Below are 17,364 nucleotides of genomic sequence, written 5' to 3' on the forward strand. Positions count from 1 at the left end.
TTACACTCGTTGAGACATTAATAGATAGCCATTCTCCCCCTCATTCCTAGCAGGCTAGCACAGTCACTTACTGGTCATTCCAACTTGTCACGCTTTTCGTATGCTCCTTAATAGTACCGTCTATTAAATGGTTTATCAAACGAGAAGGCTGCCTGCAACTTGTAACGATGACTGTTTGAGTTTACAACTCACGCAGAGACCGAAATAAAGACTACGTATTCCTTGTTTCAAAAAGAAGTAGAGCGCCGAGAGCAATATCGTCAAGACTACAGCTAAGCTGCTGAACAGCATTGATGCGTAGGAAGAAGGACCTTTCTTTGATACGACATACAAATTCAGGCACTATTCTTTGATACGACATACTATTTTGGTAGTCTAGAAATTCGTCCGAGCAGTATTTTGTCGCCATGCCCAGCGCAGCCTTCACATTCAAGCTAGATCAACAGAAAAACGCTAACACCAGTTGGCACTTCAGGTTGGCAATGGCAAGAGATCCTTTTATGTCAGGCTTGCACATGCGATCTGTTAAGCATTCAAGGGGAGCATATATAGCTAGGCAGAAGAGAAGTTTTGTAAATCTGCAGGTCTAATGTGTGGGTTACCAGCATGCATAAGTTACATCCAACAAAAGCAAAGACGCCCCTCAAATGGTGTCCAGCGGGTTATATTGCCACACAGGCTAGCACGCTGTGGTTGCTGTTCGTTTTTTTTTTTTTTTTTTTGCTTGTAATGGACATGTGCTTGCCTGTGGGCCGACAGCCCAGCCAACCACACGTCCGGCACGGCCCATCGCAAAACAGCCGATAGATCGGAAACTGGTAAGTGTAAAGTGAAACAAGTCATAAATAATGATGATCACAATTTTTTGCGGAAATATAATGATGACTACTTAAACTGCATAGCATTTTGAAAACAAAGCGTAACCATGAAACGGCAGATTGCATATAGAGGAAGCCTTAGTAAAGCTGAATCTAGTATTGCCACTGACGAAATAAAGGACTCGATCAGCAAACAGAAGGATGTCGATCGACAAGCACAATGACAAAGATCATCACACATTCAAGCTAGCCACGAGCCCATGAACGCTGATGAAGTAAACTTAAGATACGAAATGCATAACATAAGCAGCAGGTCTCCAGCAAGCACCTTAACAAAGTTCACATCCAAACACGCACACGGCCCAAAAGACAGCAAGAGCACACACAAAAGCACACCACCACCACCACGGCGCGGCCTAGACTTCCCCAGCGGCGCTGATCCTGTCCATGATGTTGGCGACGACCTCCTTGGACTGGCGGAGCAGGACGATGCTCTTCCTGAGGCGCTCCCTCTTGGTCCCCGTGCTCGGCGACGGCGCCAGCATCTTCTCAACCCCGGCTAGCTTGTTGGCCAGGAGCTCGTTCCCGAGCTCCTCCTCCAGGTCCTTCTCCACCAGCAGCTTCACGCTGAGCAGGACGTGCAGCGCCAGGCCGTCGACGAGCCGCAGCACGACGCTCCTCCAGTACGCGGTGAGCCGCGCCCGCAGGTCGAACGCCTTGCCCGCCAGATCGGCGTGCGCTCTCAGGTGCGCCACGTCCACCTCGCCGAACCCCTCCAGGGTGATCCTCGTCGGCTTCGACGCGTCCTCCACGGCCTCCATGAACTTGTCGAAGCCCTCCATGATCTCCGCCCAGGTCTTCATGTAGTCCGGGTTGGCGGTGTAGTCCGCGACCAGCTCCATGGCTATCAGCTCCCTGACGTGCTGCGCCGAGCGCGCCCGCGACTTTTCCATCAGGCTCTGCACGGCGCGGCGGCACGGCGCCTGCATCTGGGGGAAGTTGTCCGAGTGCTTGAGCAGGATCTTCATCACCAGGTCCTCGACGTACGCCCAGACGCCATTGACGAGGTCCAGAGGAACCTGGTCGATCGTCTCGACCTTCTTCTTGAGCAGGACCAGGAACGCGGACCGGGGCAGGAAGTTGGGGAGGTTGATGCCCTTGGTCTCCTCCAGGATGCGCACCTCCTCCATCAGGAACGGCTCGTCGCGGCTCGTCGGGCACTGCGCCGGCAGCTTCTTCGCGTACCCGTTCAGCATCTCGGCGATGCGTGCCGTGCCGTGGCATGCGTGCTCGTCGGGGTACTCCTCGAAGTCGCCTCGCACCAGCACCTTCTCCAGCGAGCTGCAGACCTGCTTGACGATGTGGAAGAAGACCCTGACGGCGTCGGCGACGTTGTTGAGGTCCTGCGGCATCTGGTCCAGCTCGGCGCTGCTGCGGCTGAGGCGGTCGTTGATCTGCTTGACGATGTCCGGCAGGCACTTGGCGATGATGGCGGCCTGGATCTGCATGAGCCGCTGCGCGAGGACCGGGATGCCCACCATGGACTTGTCGATCTTGGAGAGCAAGGGGTGGTACTTGAAGAGGCGCTCCTCCTCGACGCGGGCCTGGTCGTAGGTCTCGTCGCCGATGCGGTTGCGGACGCAGACGTAGCCGAGGCCGATGTGCACGTCGTCCATGGTGACCTTCTCGAGCAGGCCCTCGGGGGCCTTGTCCACCTTGGTGACCACGCCGAGGGTGCGCTCCCCGGTGCGGTCCACCTGCTGCGACATGCGGATGGACTCGCAGGTCGGGAAGTCCACCGTGGCCGACAGCACGTTGAGGATGATGCTCTCCTTGGGGGCGATGTACTGCTTGATGATCGCGGCCACCTGGTCGTAGATGTCCTCGGGCTGGCCCTGCACGGGCACGCGCGTGATGCCGGGCAGGTCGACGAGCGTGAGGTCGGGGACGCCCCGCTTGCGCACGACGAGGGTGATGGGCGCGTCGGAGATGCCCTTGCCGCTCCCGGCGATCTCCGCCGTGGCGGCGTTGATGGCGTCGGCGACCTTGGCCTCGGTGGTGGCCACCACGCGGCCGCTGCCGTACTCGAGCTGGAGCTTGGGGGAGTCGGCGGAGGGGTCGTCCTGGAGGCGCATGACGAGCGGGACGCGCGTGCAGATGCCCTGCCCGCGCGGCAGGCTGATGCCGGCGAGGGACTCGAGCACGCTGGACTTTCCGCTGGACTGGTCGCCGACGACGACGATGGTCGGCAGCTGTATGCCCTCCTGCGTGACCTTGAGGTGGCGCAGCCGGTCGACGGCGTCGAGGAGCGGGCGGATCTGGTCGTCGTAGGAAGCCGCGATGGCGCTCGCCGTCACGGCGCTGCCACCGTCGGCGGCGGCCGCGGCCTTGCCGTCGTCATCGGCGTTCCCCTGCTTAGCCCCCATCTGGTGCTTCTTCGGCATGTTGGAAGCGTGGAGGCTAGTGCTAGTTCGCAACGGGGGTTGGGCGAGTGTGACTCCGTTAGAGGCCTTGACCGGCCTGTTATATACGGGTTCCTCGTGGTCATGGAAGGCGAAGGGGCGCGCTACCAGCTCAGTGCTCAGAAGCCTAGGGGAGCTGTGCCAAACGGGCCAGTGCGCATGGGCCATGGGAAGTCGCAGAGGCGATGCCTGCTGGTAGGGGAGATGGGACGGTAGGCACTGGTGCAGAGGAACAAGATATCACTGACGTGTGGACCCAACTGAACAAGGGCCCGCGCGTCAGTGTAGGCACTAGGCCAGGACCCAGGAGGCGGATCGTTCCAACTTCCGGCGCCGGAGGGAACTAGGGAAGCATGCGCCAATGCAGCATTTACGATCTAGCCGTTCCAGCATTTCCCATCGCCATACCAGCGGCCGGGGTGGCCTGGTTCTTCTTGGAAGGCCGGACCAGCGAGAAAGGCGCGTGTAATGGCCCAATAATGTTCTCCCATTTGGGCCGTGTAGCTCGAATTGATTTTGGCCCAGCCAAAGGAAGTGCCATGTAGGGCCCATGCCATCATTGCATCAACCGTTTCATTAGCTGGTTTTCAACGAGCTAGCGTCAGGAGTCAGGACAGTTCAAGGCCACCCACAGCATAATTGAGCAGAGCAGCACCGCAGCGGTCTCAGTGTGCCGTATACTACTATCATGAAGACATAATACGAGTAATATCAACAGCTTCCTAATCAGGATTAGATCTCGTTTGGTTTTTTAAGGTGTTGTCACATCGAATATTCGGATATTAATTCTAATATTCAGATGCCAATTTAATATAAAACTAAATGCATAAGATGCAATTAGGACTCTAGACGAATCTATTAAATGTAATTAATGCATATTTAATGGATGATTACTGTAGCAATTAGTGGTTAAATTATGCACTAATTAGGTTTAATAGATTCGTCTCATAATTAAGTCACCACTTATAAAATTAATTTTATAATAAATCTATATTTAATACTCCTAATTGATGTGACAGTACTTATGACCAACGAGCCCTTACAGCTCAACAAGGACTACAATCTGTTAGATACCAGAGGTAGCAGAAGTGGAATTCAAAGGAAGGAAGCAATAAAGGAGGCGAGGGGAATTGATGACGAAGCCACGAGGACAGCTTCTTTGTAGAATAGTGGTAGGAATAGTTTGTTACAATAATGTTCATGAGTTCCTCTCTCCTCACAATCCTCTCTGTATAATCTCCGGTTCACGGGCTGGCACCGCTCAGGCCCATTCGTCGCTAGCGTATTTGCTGTTGGGCTGAGCGGCTCGTTTGCTCCGACACAGCCCAGCTGCAGTGGTCTCCATAGACGTGCCGGTACTTGGGTTGCTGACACTCCCCCGCAATAACAGCTTGCTTGTTCCAGAGCAGGTGATTGAGGAAACTGTTGACAGAGTGAATCCACATTATCCCAGGTCACCAGAGAAGAGTCCAAACCTGACCACTGGATCAAGACTTGAGATCGGAGCTTCGACCCGTCAGGATGCATTCTTTTGGCAAGCACTCTTTCTGGTATCTGAAGACCCATAAGATCAACCGGAACAGCAGCAGGAGACAAAGCAGATGGCACCACCTTCTTGAGTTGAGATACATGGGACACATGATGTATCTGAGAATGAGCTGGAAGCTGTAGTTTATGCGCCACTTGACCAATCTTGTCGATCACCAGGAAGGGTCCAAAGAACTTGTATGCAAGTTTCTGATTTGCCCTCGGCGCCAAAGAAGACTGAACATAGGGTTGTAGCTTGAGATAAACTTGGTCACCCACAGCAAAACTCCTTTCAGTCCTTTTCTTATCTGCTTGTTGTTTCATTCTCTGCTGGGCATGGCTGAGTTGTTGCTGAATCAAACTCTACATCAGTTGCTTATCTTGTAACCACGCATCCAGATCAGCAACATTGCATGAAACTACAGCAATAATGCCCAAGTGACAAGGTTTCTGGCCATAGAGGGCTTCAAATGGGGACATCTTTAAAGCAGAATGCCAACTTACATTGTACCAAAATCCAGCCAGATAAATCCAATCTACCCACTTGGAAGGACAAGCATGCACAAAGCATCTCAAAAATTGCTCCACACATTGGTTCACGCGTTCAGTTTGACCATCAGACTGTGGGTGGTAGGCCGAGCTCATCCTCAGTTGGACATTTGCCAACTTAAATAGTTCTTGCCATAACTGACTAGTGAATATTTTGTCTCTATCCGAGATGATGGACAAGGGCATACCATGGAGTCGATAAACCTGCCGCATGAAAGTTTTAGCAACCACTCCAACTGCGAATGGGTGACTAAGAGGAACAAAGTGACTGAATTTGGAAAACTTATCCACAATCACCAAGATGTAATTCTTGCCCCCAGAGCGAGGTAATCCTTCTATAAAATCCATTGATATAATTTGCCAAGCCGATTTGGGAATGGGCAGAGGTTCCAGCAATACGGGGTATTTGACCCTTTCTGACTTAGCTTGTTGGAAATTGAGCGTACCCTTGACCGGGGGATGAAGTATGGTCGTGACAGACCCGTATCCATCCTCCCGGTGAGTGTTGTCATGGCGGTGCCCACGGGGCCAGTCGACTGGTTCTCCGGCAGGTGGAACGCCGACAGCCGAAGGGGAGGACGCGACGATGCCGTGAGCAGTCGCCGGGTTCTCCAGTGCGGAACGATCGAAGTGCTTGTTCAACTTCTTCAGTTCCAGCTTGATGTCGTCCATGGATCCATCGACTTCGGGACGCCAATCCTGAATCTCGCCGACAACTTTCTCCAAGCCGATGATGCGCGACTCTTGTGCCGCCTTCAGATCGGAGAGCTGCTGCTCCCAGATCACGTCCCTGTCGGGGAGACGCTTGATCCAGGAGGTGTCGTTCTCTTCGAAGCGCTTGGAGAGCTCGTCGGAGACGCGCTTGGAGATCTCGTCGAGGAGTATCTTGTGCGCCGGATCCATGGCACCCTGACGACGTTGGAGGCGGGGTGAAGTGTTCGTGGGGTGGGAGGTGAGCTAGACTGGGATTCACGCCACAAAATCGACTCAGCGAGGAAGGAATTACGAGATCCCGAGAAGGGCAAGTTGCCTATCGATCAGAAGAGCTCAACCAGATCCGGTGCCGAATCAACCGATGGGATATGCGAATCGACAGTAGAATACCTAAAATCGACGAATCTGATACTAGATTGTTAGATACCGGAGGTAGCGGAAGTGGAATTGAGAGGAAGGAAGCAATAGAGGAGGCGAGGGGAATTGGTGACGAAGCCACGAGGACAGCTTCTTCGTAGAATAGTGGTAGGAATAGTTTGTTACAATAATGTTCATGAGTTCCTCTCTCCTCACAATCCTCTCTATATAATCCCCTGTTGACAGGCTGGCGCCGCTCAGGCCCATTCATTGCTAGCGCGGCTCGTTTGCTCCGACGCGGCCCAGCTGCAGTGGTCTCCGTAGACGTGCCGGTACTTGGGTTGCTGACACAATCATGGTACAATAATACTTCTTCATAAACAGGCTTCCTTTCCTGCTGGCTATAAACAAAAGAACAAACTGCACATACCAACCATACAAGCTACAACCTCACCAAAAAAAATAGAGCAAATACATGGGCACTCCCTACCTCAGCACAAAAACAAATCTTAAAGTTAACCAAAAGATTACATCTGAAAAGGCATAATTAACCCCCAAAAAATCATCCACATCTCCACTCAGTCTAGATAATTTTTTTTTTGTTTTCAGCATGCCTCACAAGGTGGCATCATCATTCAGCTTTGTGCAGCTTTGGAAGGCCTAATGATTCCTACCACCGACCACCACAACAGAAAAGGTAGGCAGTGCTGGACCAGCGCAAAAAGGGTGGGGCTTGCTTCCGGCCCACAGGCAAAATGAGCAGAGCCTCCCTTAAAATCAGCCATCACCTTGCAGAGGGACCATCACCAATGCAGTGCTCTGGATCATTCTGACCCAATCGACTGAATGCATACCAACTACCAAGCTAGGCTAATCTGCAGAGGATAATTGTGTCATGACGTTATTGCTGGTAACAGCCAAAGTCTTCTCTCTCTCTCTCTCTTTTTTTTTAAAAAAAGATCAGGTGTCAGACATAATCATGCAACTATATATGAACATTCAAAGAAGATAACATAAGATTGTATCAGTATTAAGTTATAGCATATAAAAATTAGCAATACTTACCACAAGTATAGATGAACCTGCTACACTGAATTTGCAGCAATGGCATCGCCGGCATTCTTGACGTGGAGTTCCACATTCCTGAGATCGCGAAGATGCTGCAAGATCTCCTGAAGGAGGTCCATGCCCCTGTCTCCTTTCTTCAGGGACTTGATGCAGTGCCTTAGGAATTCCTTGTCTGCCTCCAGAGCTTGCAACCTCTCATACACATGATCAACCTCCTCTATGATCGCCAGCCTCTCCTGCTCTTTGACAAGCACGGATACCGATTTTGTCGCCGAATCATCAGCTTGATCTGCATCTCCTGCCCTTGTAGATGGCGTCTGATCGCAGGTCTCATCGCCGACCGCATCGAACAGAGGCAGAAGACTCTTTCCCCTACTGATAGAGGTCCTGCCCCCGAACCTTGCCTTGTCACCGGTGAGAATGTACTCAGGCGACTTAAGGCCATCGGCGGACAAGTCCAAATCACCGGAGGAATGGCCAGCTGCCGCATTGCCGGTGACGTCGTCGTCTTCCAACGTGAAGAGCCTCTCCTCCAGTGCTTTGAGCTCCTCCAAGATGGAGAGCCTCTCCATCTCAAAGTACGTCAAGGAATCATCCAGAGCCACTAGGTGCGTCGCGCTGTCCTGATCCCTCATGGAGCTACGAGCAGCGTCTGACGAGCTCTGAACGTCGCCGCCGACCGGAGACTCGCCGAGCTCGCAGCAGTCGTCGGAGTGCCCGTCGCTGTCCTCGCCGCTGGACGACACGGAAGTGCCGCTGCCGCCATTGGCCTTGAAGCAGCTCGCCATCCTCCTCCGCTCCTTGTCCTCGTAGCGCTGCACCCTCTGCCGGCACAGCTCGAGCTCCCTCTCCAGCTCTTGCTTCTCCCGCTCCCGCTTGGTGACCAGCTCGTTCAGCAGCTGCAGCGCCTCCTGGTCGTACTCGGACTGCTCCTCCATCATCCGCTGGTACTGCAGCGCCTCCATCTGCATCGCCGCCTTCTCCTCCTGCAGCCTGTTGATCATGGCCATTGTCTGGTTCGCCGCGACGGCCGCGGCGCTCCGCTCTTCTTCCAGCTCCGAGTACAGCGCGCCCAGCGCCTTCCGCTCGGCCTGCAGCGCCGACCGCAGCTGCTCCACGGTGGAAGGCTCGCCGCCTTCCATCTCGCTCGCGGCGCTCCCGTCCAGGGATAACGACAGCGACCGTTTCCTCTCGAGAAGAAACATTCTGTCCGAGCGTTGCGTCGCGACGCCGCTCGTCGGTGTCTCAGGTGCTCTGTCTTCTTCCATCTCGTTTTGTCCAGTTGGTTGGTTGTCGGCTTCACCTGCAGCTTCCAATCCAACGAAAGTTAAAACTGAATTTAGTACAACAAAAGCACCAAGTATGTATCAACAACATTTTACCGGGGAAATCGTAAGTGAAATAGTGCTCAATCATTTTACTACCTTGGTCAGTTGGGGCTAGGATCTCCAATGGCGATGGCTGATCATCTGCACCAGCCACTGGAGCAACGGGATACTCGTGCGTTGCCAAGTCTTGAAATGGAACGACGTGGTCATCTTGCTCCCGTTCGCATATATCGCTTCCGATTGATACCTCGCAGTTGGTGTCCATCTCTGCCGTTCTGTTGTCATCTTCAGAAACGGCTTCTGAAACTGAATCCAAAAAATTGTGATGGTCACCAATTGACAAGCTATGAACATGACTCTGAGAAATACATGAAGAACGTACCTGCTTGAGGCACAAAGATGTGATCTTCTTCAGCTGTGGAATCTCCAATTTCAACGGCATCTTCAGGAACATCTTCGTCATCTTGGGTAGTGGAGGTATGATCAGGATGAGATGGACTTGATACGGTCTCTGGGCAAGGGATGGGGCTGATGGGCACGACAGAGTCCTCGATCACCTCAGCAGCCGGCGTTGCAACCGAGGAATCCAACATCCTCTTCTCCTCCAGAACAACTCCGATATCCACATCCCTCGACTCTGGCTCATCTTCTAGTACTTGATCCATTCCATCCTCCCCTTCAACATCCCAATGCAGACCCGAATAATCGGCGATCGTCATCTCATCAAGCGCCACAACCGGCACCAACCGGGCGTCCTCGAGAACGATCTCTTCGCCCTGAACCATGACTTCCAAGGATTCATCCTGAACGGCAGCCATCACCTCGTCTTCTAGTTCTTCTTCCACCTCGACCTCATCCTGCTCCTCCTCTTCATCTTCATGATCTTCTTGAGCCAGCAGAACGTAGCCTTGGTCATCATCTTCTCCTTCTTCAGTCACCTTCTCCACGACATGTTCTTCCCCTATGCCCTCCGGCTCGCGCGATGATGTCCGTACAGCAGCTTTGCAGCAGGAACACGCCGTGGCGCTTTTCCCCCGTGCATCGCTTGTCTCCTTGCACGAGGACAGGCAGCCCTCGCACATCTCTCCGGCCCCGGCGAGCCGCCGGTGCCGGAGGCAGTACCCGAGCGCGGAGATCTCCGCGGCGTGGTCGCCGCAGAGGGCGTCCCGCAGCCACCGCGCGCTGCCGTCCCCGCCGCCGCCCGCCTGGAAGAGCCGGTCGACGCGGGAGCAGAGAAGGCACGGCGGCGCGAGGCCGAAGTAGTCTGCGAACCTGGCGATGGCGTAGGCGAGCAGACCGTTGATCAGGAGCAGCGCGATGAGGACCCACTCCAGGGCCGCGCGCGCCAGCGCGGACGTGACCCGCTGCGTCCTCCGGTGGAGCGCGGCCGCCAGCCTGCCCGCCGACGCCGACGCCGACATGGCTGCCGCGGCGTCCTCCACGGCCACCACCCCTAGGACCGCCGCGGCATGGACAGCCGCGATCTCGCCTGGGAGAATCTCGCCGCCGGACGGGACCGGAGGAAAGTGCGTGGAACGCTTGCCGCGAGCGGCGACCTGCAAGGGGCAGAGTGGGAATGAGATGGCAGCGGGGGAAGGGTGTTGCCGGGTTGGCAGGGATGATGGATGGATGAGTTGTTTTGAAGCTTCTCTCGCCTTCACCTTTCGAGCGAGAAAGCCCGGGCCATTGGACCCCATGAACGAAAGAAAAAGCTCCGATTTTTTCACGTCGGAACGCGGGCGGGGAAGGACGGGGCTAGCTTGCGATTTTTTCCTGTTGGTGCGGCCGGTGGGCGGCGGGTGATTGGAATTTGGAGACGCGGCGCCGGCCTAGGTGACGAGACGCCGAGACGGGCAGGGCCTGCGTACGTGAGTGCCGAGTGGTGAGCACGACCGTGCAGTCCGGCGGCTGGCTGAACAATGCTCAAAAATCAACAGGCGTGCCGGCGTGTCAACAGATAAAACACAAATCAGCAGGTAAGAAACGCATTGGTTTTCTCTGGAGGTAAACAGTCAGAGACAAGGGCAAAAGGTGATTGGAATCATAGAAGAGGCTTGCTGACAAATCAGCAGTAGAATCCGATGCTTCTTTTTTTTAGAGAAAAGGTTTCCCCACTTTATTTCTAGGAAACAAAGCGTTCGTTTGAGTTTTAGCGTGAAAACAGAGCAGAGCTCACACTGGAGCAAAGAAGCAAAAGAAAAGCGTCTACTTATTACAAGTTTTGCGCATCAGATAGACTAGAAATCCTTGAAGACGAATCAACGACGCCTCCAGGTGCAGTTGTAGATCCCGGACAATCCGATGCTTCTTTGAGTGGAATCGCGGAGGTGTGTCGTAAGCAGACATGCTTGCTGTAAATTTCATTCATTATGAAAAGAAAAATAGAACAATCAGCTGGAGATTAGGTTACCGTGTCTGATCATAAAGTGAAAAGGCCATCAAGACATCCCCTAAACAGAAGAAACTGAAGAAACATTATGGCCGCGGACGGAGGCCGTGGCCGTTTCAGACACCACCAGCTAGGCTGCATGAATGCGCCCGTAAGCACGGCCATGGGATCGGGATGGGATCCACATCCTCTTGCATACAGTCTTAGACATTCAATACCTCCCCACGTGCCGCACTACGAGCACCAGAACCAGTACTACGCCGTGCTTAATTTGGTAGTCACACGCGTTTCCTGTAGTAGGACTACCCTACCTGCAAGGCTGCAAAGAACATTCTACCGTTGGGCCGAGTCTGGTCTACTGAGACCGAGCACCATGTGGCGGAGCAGACAGGAGCAGCAGGGGAGACGACGGTATCTGTATGACAGTATGAGAGAACAGAAAAAGGCCCAGGTCTCTCTTGGACTGGAACTGTTTCTGGGACATTCCGAGAGGTAGAAAAGCCATGGAACACGGAGATGTTGGGCGAACTGCACTGGAGGACGTACCAAGAGTGGCAAGGAACGAATGATTCCGACCCGTTGCGGTGGTACGGCGGCGCCGTCCGTTGGCGGCGAAACGGGCGCCGGGAGCGGCCGTGCGCGGGCCGGAACGGTGGACCAGCAGCCGGGACCGGGGCTGGAAGGTGGTGGGAATGGGAGGTGATCGGCCGATCGCGCGGCGCGGCGCCCCCACCCGCCACCGCCCACCGACCCGGCGGCCTTGCTTTCGGCAGCGCGCCTGCTTTGCCTTTGATGAGCTCGATGGTCCGATCCCAGGTGCCAGCGCGTGTTTTTTTTTTTCGTTCGCTCACGGCCGCATCTCCCACTTGGCCGTCCGCCCCCCCCCCCCCCCCCCCCCCAACCGGCCGGCCATCGTTTCTGCAGGCTTCTTTTGCCGGCTTTGAGAGAGCTAGGAGCTAGTGGTGTGGACTGTGGAGCCAGACGGCCGACAGAGGATTATGTGGACTGTGGAGCCAGACGGCCGACAGAGGATTAGAGGCCGTCACATCGACTGTGTTCGGCTGTTTGGTGCTGGTGGCTGGTGCTGGTGGCTGGTGCTGATTTTTTGTGAGAGAAAAATACTACTAGCTAGCTGATGTTGATTTTGTGTGTGAGAAAAATACGGTTGGCTAGATGCAATGAAGATGAAGCTCGAGTTCATCTCCGAAAGCGGCAGTCCAGCTTCAAGGGAAACGGGGGTTGGCATTGCTGGATGGAGATTGAGGATTTGCCTGAAACAATCACGGGAATGGAGAGGGCATAAATAAAGAAAGGACGTGAGTAGAATGCTGTGAGAGGTTAAGAAACGTGTTGTGTTAATTAGGTCCAGCGGTGCAATAGAAATGCGAAAGGTTCGTCTGTTTTATTTCCCTCTATAATGTGTCTACTTCATCCTGGGCGTCACTCGTTTATGGAAGCTACTACCGCTAGTTCGATGGTAACGGTGCACTACACCGTTTAAAACATTGCCGGCATACGGTTTGCACCAAACATCCATCCGCTTACATTGACGAATGTCACGAAATTCACGAATCATACCCGGACAAGGGACAACTTCCCAAAAAAACAGGCACCCATGACCCATGTAGTATATACATATAACTGAAAAAAGGTGATTTCATGAATAAAAAAACAAGAAATAAGCGATTTCAGGGTACGATCAATCCATCGCCATCATCATCAGCTGAGACCCCAGAAGGATTCCAATCTGGCTGGCGCACACGCCGATCCAGCCCCGCGCGGCTGTAACGCCCACACGGCAACACCCACCAGACCACCACCAACACCAAGGGGGCACGCACCAGCCAGCCGAGCCAGCGCCCCGCGCCGCTCACCACCGAGAAAACACCGCACCACCCGCCCCGCCCGGCCGACAGCCCGACATTGTCCGGCCGCGGCCGCTCCCTTTCTACCCCTTCCGCGCCTCCGCCCGCGGCTCCGCGCTGACGCCCGCCGCGGCGTCCGCCCCCCCCCCCCCCCCCCCCAAATCCCCAACTCCGATTCGGCGGGGGCAGCCGCTCTCCGAATCCCCAATTTTTCTCCCCCCCCCCGTTGTCCCGGAGGCCGCGGGAATGAACCGGATCCCGTCCGTCTCGCTGCGGGGCGGGGCGGACGCGGACGCCGCGGCGGCGCCCCCCGACCCCGCGGCGCTGGCGCGGTGGGCGCGGGCCTTCTGCGTCATCCGCTTCGACCTGGAGCGCGGGCAGCTGGTGGAGGCATGCTTCCCGCCCGACGCGCTGACGGCGGCCGGCGGCGGCGGCGGCCTCGACCGCCTCGTCGCCTTCTCCTCCTTCCCGGACTCCATGTCCCACCACCTCCCGCGCCACCGCTCCTCCGTCCACGACTCGCTCTTCTCCTTCCGCGTGCCGGACCCCTCCTCCCCGCGCCGCGCCTTCCTCTACGGCTTCGTCTTCAACCGCCAGCGCCAGGACGAGCGCCTCCCCCGCGGCGGCGAGCAGAAGTCAGTCGTCATCCTCTCCCACGCCCCCTACTCGTCGCTGTTCCGCCTGCTGCTGCAGATCCTCGGCCCGCTCTGCTTCGACGTCGGACCCAGCGCGCTCGCCATGGTTGCTTCGCACGTCGCCGCGTGGCCAGCGCCGGCGCCGGGGAAGCCCATGGAGCTCCCGATCGGCAGTGCCGCGCTGCGCGTGCACCTCCCGCCTGCAGCTGACGACCCGGGTCCGCCGCCCGCGCTGCTGCCTGCCAACCCCTCGGTGCCGTACGGGCTCTTTCATGATGCCGACCTGTTTGCCGCGTTCCGTGGCCTACTTCTCCACCTATGGACGCTCTGGGAGCTCATGGTGGTCGGCGAGCCTGTGCTGGTCGTCGCGCCGTCCCCAGCTCAGTGCTCGGAGGCTGTGGCTGGGCTTGTTAGCCTTGTTGCTCCGCTTTTGTATAGTGTGGACTTCAGGCCGTACTTCACTATCCATGATCCGGATTTTGCTCGCTTGAATGTGCTTGCAGAAGGCGAGGTCTTCCCGCCAATGGTGCTTGGAGTGACTAACCTGTTTTTCTTGAAGAGTCTTAAGAGCATTCCCAATGTCGTGTCCGTGGGAAGCCCCAATCCAAATTCAACGAGGGTGCTCCCAGTGGGTGGCCAAACGCCAGGGATTGGAACAAATGGGACACCCGGGAAGCTCAAGCTTGACAAACTTGCAATCAATAAGTTCTCTCCTACTAGCCTATTGAATTCCATCAAATTGAGAAGAGAAGGCCCTCTTTCTCTCATGACAGAGCACAAGGAAGCGTTATGGAGCACGTATGCGCCAACCACAAAGCCTGATACTTCTGTTCTAAATAGGCTCGTTGATGCTGGTGTGTCACCGAGGATCGAGGAGTCCATGTCAGTAGTCAACAATGAGATATTGCGACGGCATTTCTTGGAGCTGACGACCAACTTCCTTGCGCCTTTTGGGCCATATCTGAGAACTACAACACCATCAGAAGGGACTTCACCTTTTGTTGACCCACCATTGTTACCACCATTTCACGCGGATGAGTTTGTCAATGGTTTGGCAGCTAGAGGTCCAGGGAAGTTTTTGTCCAAAAGGATGAGATCCAATTGGTTAGATCTGTATAGGTAAGCTGGACTTTTTTTTTCATGAAGAATTTTACTAGGTTTCTTCTTGAGTTACTGGCATATTAAAGAAGCATGGCTTATATTTCTCATCGTCAACAGGAGATTCCTTGAAGGCCCCAATTTCATGCCTTGGTTCCGGCAAAGACGTGCTGCTGCAGAGCAAGAACAACAGAGGCTTTGGAGGCAGGCTCGCATGAATGTTGACATTGAAAAGCTAGTGTCAAAGATGTCCGAATTGGAGAGGATTGATTCTTTTAATGCTGTTGAGCGGTATCTTCTCAGAGAGATGGAGGTAACTTTCTTCGTTACATTTAAAAAAAAAGAATATGATCTACTAAGGTTTCGCAATTTCTTAAACATACAAGCATAGCATTATTAAGGCATTCATTCAACAATTAGGTATGAAACTTTAAATCCGATCATTGGTACAAGTTCTGTGTTCTGAAAGAGATAAGCCAAGAACAGCAGAGAATCCAACATTTTAAATAACAAAGAAAAAATTGCATAGGTTTGTATCAATAAATTTGTTACCTAAGACTGCAAACTTATCCTAACACAAAACATAAATAAAACTCAGCTGTCTATCTCAAGACTTTCCTTTGTGGGGACTGCTTAAGTTGGACCTCGACTTAAAACTCTAATTGGTCAGATAAAGAGCATCCTAAGTTCCTAACATATATCTGATGGCATGATCTGTGAATTTATGAGTTAAAATTATTGAAACAACCATTTGTGATAATTAACTGAGAATAATCTTGCCGTTTGCTTATCAGCAGCATAGGGCCCAAATGTCCTAATACTCAGAATGTCAGAACCCCCTTTAGGAAAAGATTCAGCATCATGTATCCATGTGACTTACCTCAGAATAATGAGCACAAATGAAGTCCTTAGAACGAGCAGATTCACTGCCATTAGCAGTATTTGCTTAGCTTCCTATGAAGAAACATAAATACTAGAATTGTTGTTGCTGGCTGCCACTGCCATAAGAACAGCTTGTTTGCTCAATTCTTATCAAATGGAAACTTCAAGCTACCATCTTTCAGCATCAAGAGCATAAACATAATTGGTGCTAATCTGCCATCTTTCTATAATGATTGGCAGAGCTTCTATACTTCAAATATTGGATACTGACATAATATTGAAGCCATTCCTTGTTTTCTGCCTGCTACGGCTTCTAGAAATCTGGTTCTCCACAATAATTGATATATCTTGAACATTTAGTATATTTCAGCAGAACTACCAGTTGGGATCTAATAAAAGCAATGTTAACTGTCTCTTAGTTTTAAGAACGACATACATGTTGGGCTAATGTTTCAATGCCTATTCTACTGTATGGCAACTATATTGATCATCAGTTTTGTTTTCTATATTGAATGCAATTTGATGAAATACTATAATTTCTAAACTCTTGCAATTGCCTTCATCGGTATAACTGGTAAACTAACAGAATGAAGATTCCTTATGAATTATGATTGATAGGTTAAAATCAGTATTCTACCCAGATATTTTTTGAAATAGTCCATTCCCAGTATTTATTCTCTGAAGAAAAGTTAGTTTTGTTATTTTCTGACCACACATTGATGGTTTACAGCTATCTGAAGTTTTGTATTTGGTATTTATTTTCTGTCATTGGTTGCAGCAGCAAGCAGAGTTTATTACACCAGATATGGGCATGAGATTTCTTAATAGTTTATAGCATAGAGGTCAAAGGAATATATCTTGTACAATTAACTTGCTCAAAATCCCTATTCTGCTATTCAGTCATCTGTTCTATAGACATTATTTAGTGGAGGTCCTAATGTTATTTGTTATTCTCCGTCCTACAGAACTCCGGAAGAGGAAGTGCTGATTCAATCGCAGCATGCCAGAAGCTGAAAGGAGACCTCCGAGCAGCATTTAGCGTCTTGCCGAAGGACATGCAACAGCTCCTGCTCTCCAATCCTAAAAGAGCTGTTCTTCTTCAAGGTAGCCAAGAAAAGGCCCCGGGGGCCAACGGCATTGTTACCCAGACAAGTTTATAGCAGTTCTTTTCCCCCATCTGTAACATTACCACTGTGACTATTTTTCCTACACATAATACAAAGTTTACACATTTTATACTTGCCTGCTGGATTGACCCACGTTTGTATATTTCCGTGTCCAAATTTATTATTTTTCCATTGTCTGGTTTCCTTTGTTTTTATCCCGAACTTTCCTACAACTAATTGTCTCCGGACTCACATCAAAACAAGTTCTGAGAAAATAAACTTCTAAAATGAGCTGTGCAGGTCGCTTGCCACAGGATCTTAGACCGACGAGGCAACTGGTCGTTTAACATCCTCAGTGGCGCTGCTGTAAACTGTTTTTTTCCCTTTTGAGTGTGTGCGAGGGTGTTGGTGTGTTTTTTACTTTTTCCTTCTACTCGTGTTGCTTTTCTTAATGAAATGATATGCAGCTTTCCTGCCTACTCATGAAAAAAGCGCTGCTCAACCAACCAAAATGTGCGTATATGAATTATTAATTATTTTTTTGTGTTTGCATATCCTTTACGGAT

At 52.4% G+C, this 17,364-nt stretch overlaps 3 protein-coding genes across 5 annotated transcripts; 1 reads left to right on the forward strand and 2 right to left on the reverse strand.

Moving 5' to 3' along the window:
• Positions 1–1,133: 1,133 nt before the first annotated feature.
• On the reverse strand, positions 1,134–3,262 carry LOC120648194 (dynamin-related protein 4C-like). The gene has a single exon (XM_039924929.1). It carries the CDS (start codon positions 3,260–3,262, stop codon positions 1,235–1,237), a length of 2,028 nt encoding a protein of 675 aa, XP_039780863.1. The 3' UTR covers positions 1,134–1,234.
• A 3,291-nt stretch (positions 3,263–6,553) lies between these two features.
• Positions 6,554–10,535, reverse strand: LOC120652949 (myosin-binding protein 2-like). 3 transcript variants are annotated; one of them, XM_039930913.1, is made up of 4 exons: positions 9,206–10,535; positions 8,920–9,129; positions 7,493–8,804; positions 6,554–6,771 (listed from the first exon to the last, which is right to left on the reverse strand). In XM_039930913.1, exons 1-3 carry the CDS (start codon positions 10,518–10,520, stop codon positions 7,513–7,515), a joined length of 2,817 nt encoding a protein of 938 aa, XP_039786847.1. In that variant the 5' UTR covers positions 10,521–10,535; the 3' UTR covers positions 6,554–6,771; positions 7,493–7,512. The 3 variants fall into 3 exon arrangements, with proteins under 3 accessions (XP_039786847.1, XP_039786848.1, XP_039786846.1); XM_039930914.1 differs by lacking the exon at positions 6,554–6,771 and adding an exon at positions 6,784–7,302 and having other exon boundaries at positions 7,493–8,798; XM_039930912.1 differs by lacking the exon at positions 6,554–6,771 and adding an exon at positions 6,784–7,302.
• A 2,623-nt stretch (positions 10,536–13,158) lies between these two features.
• On the forward strand, positions 13,159–16,930 carry LOC120652950 (protein DENND6B-like). The gene is made up of 3 exons (XM_039930915.1): positions 13,159–14,831; positions 14,931–15,123; positions 16,658–16,930. The coding sequence occupies exons 1-3, from the start codon at positions 13,324–13,326 to the stop codon at positions 16,850–16,852; spliced, it is 1,896 nt and encodes a 631-aa protein (XP_039786849.1). The 5' UTR covers positions 13,159–13,323; the 3' UTR covers positions 16,853–16,930.
• The last annotated feature ends 434 nt before the right edge of the window (positions 16,931–17,364 follow it).

The sequence above is a fragment of the Panicum virgatum genome, chromosome 9K, assembly GCF_016808335.1.
Source record: "Panicum virgatum strain AP13 chromosome 9K, P.virgatum_v5, whole genome shotgun sequence".
Taxonomy (NCBI): Eukaryota; Viridiplantae; Streptophyta; class Magnoliopsida; order Poales; family Poaceae; genus Panicum; species Panicum virgatum.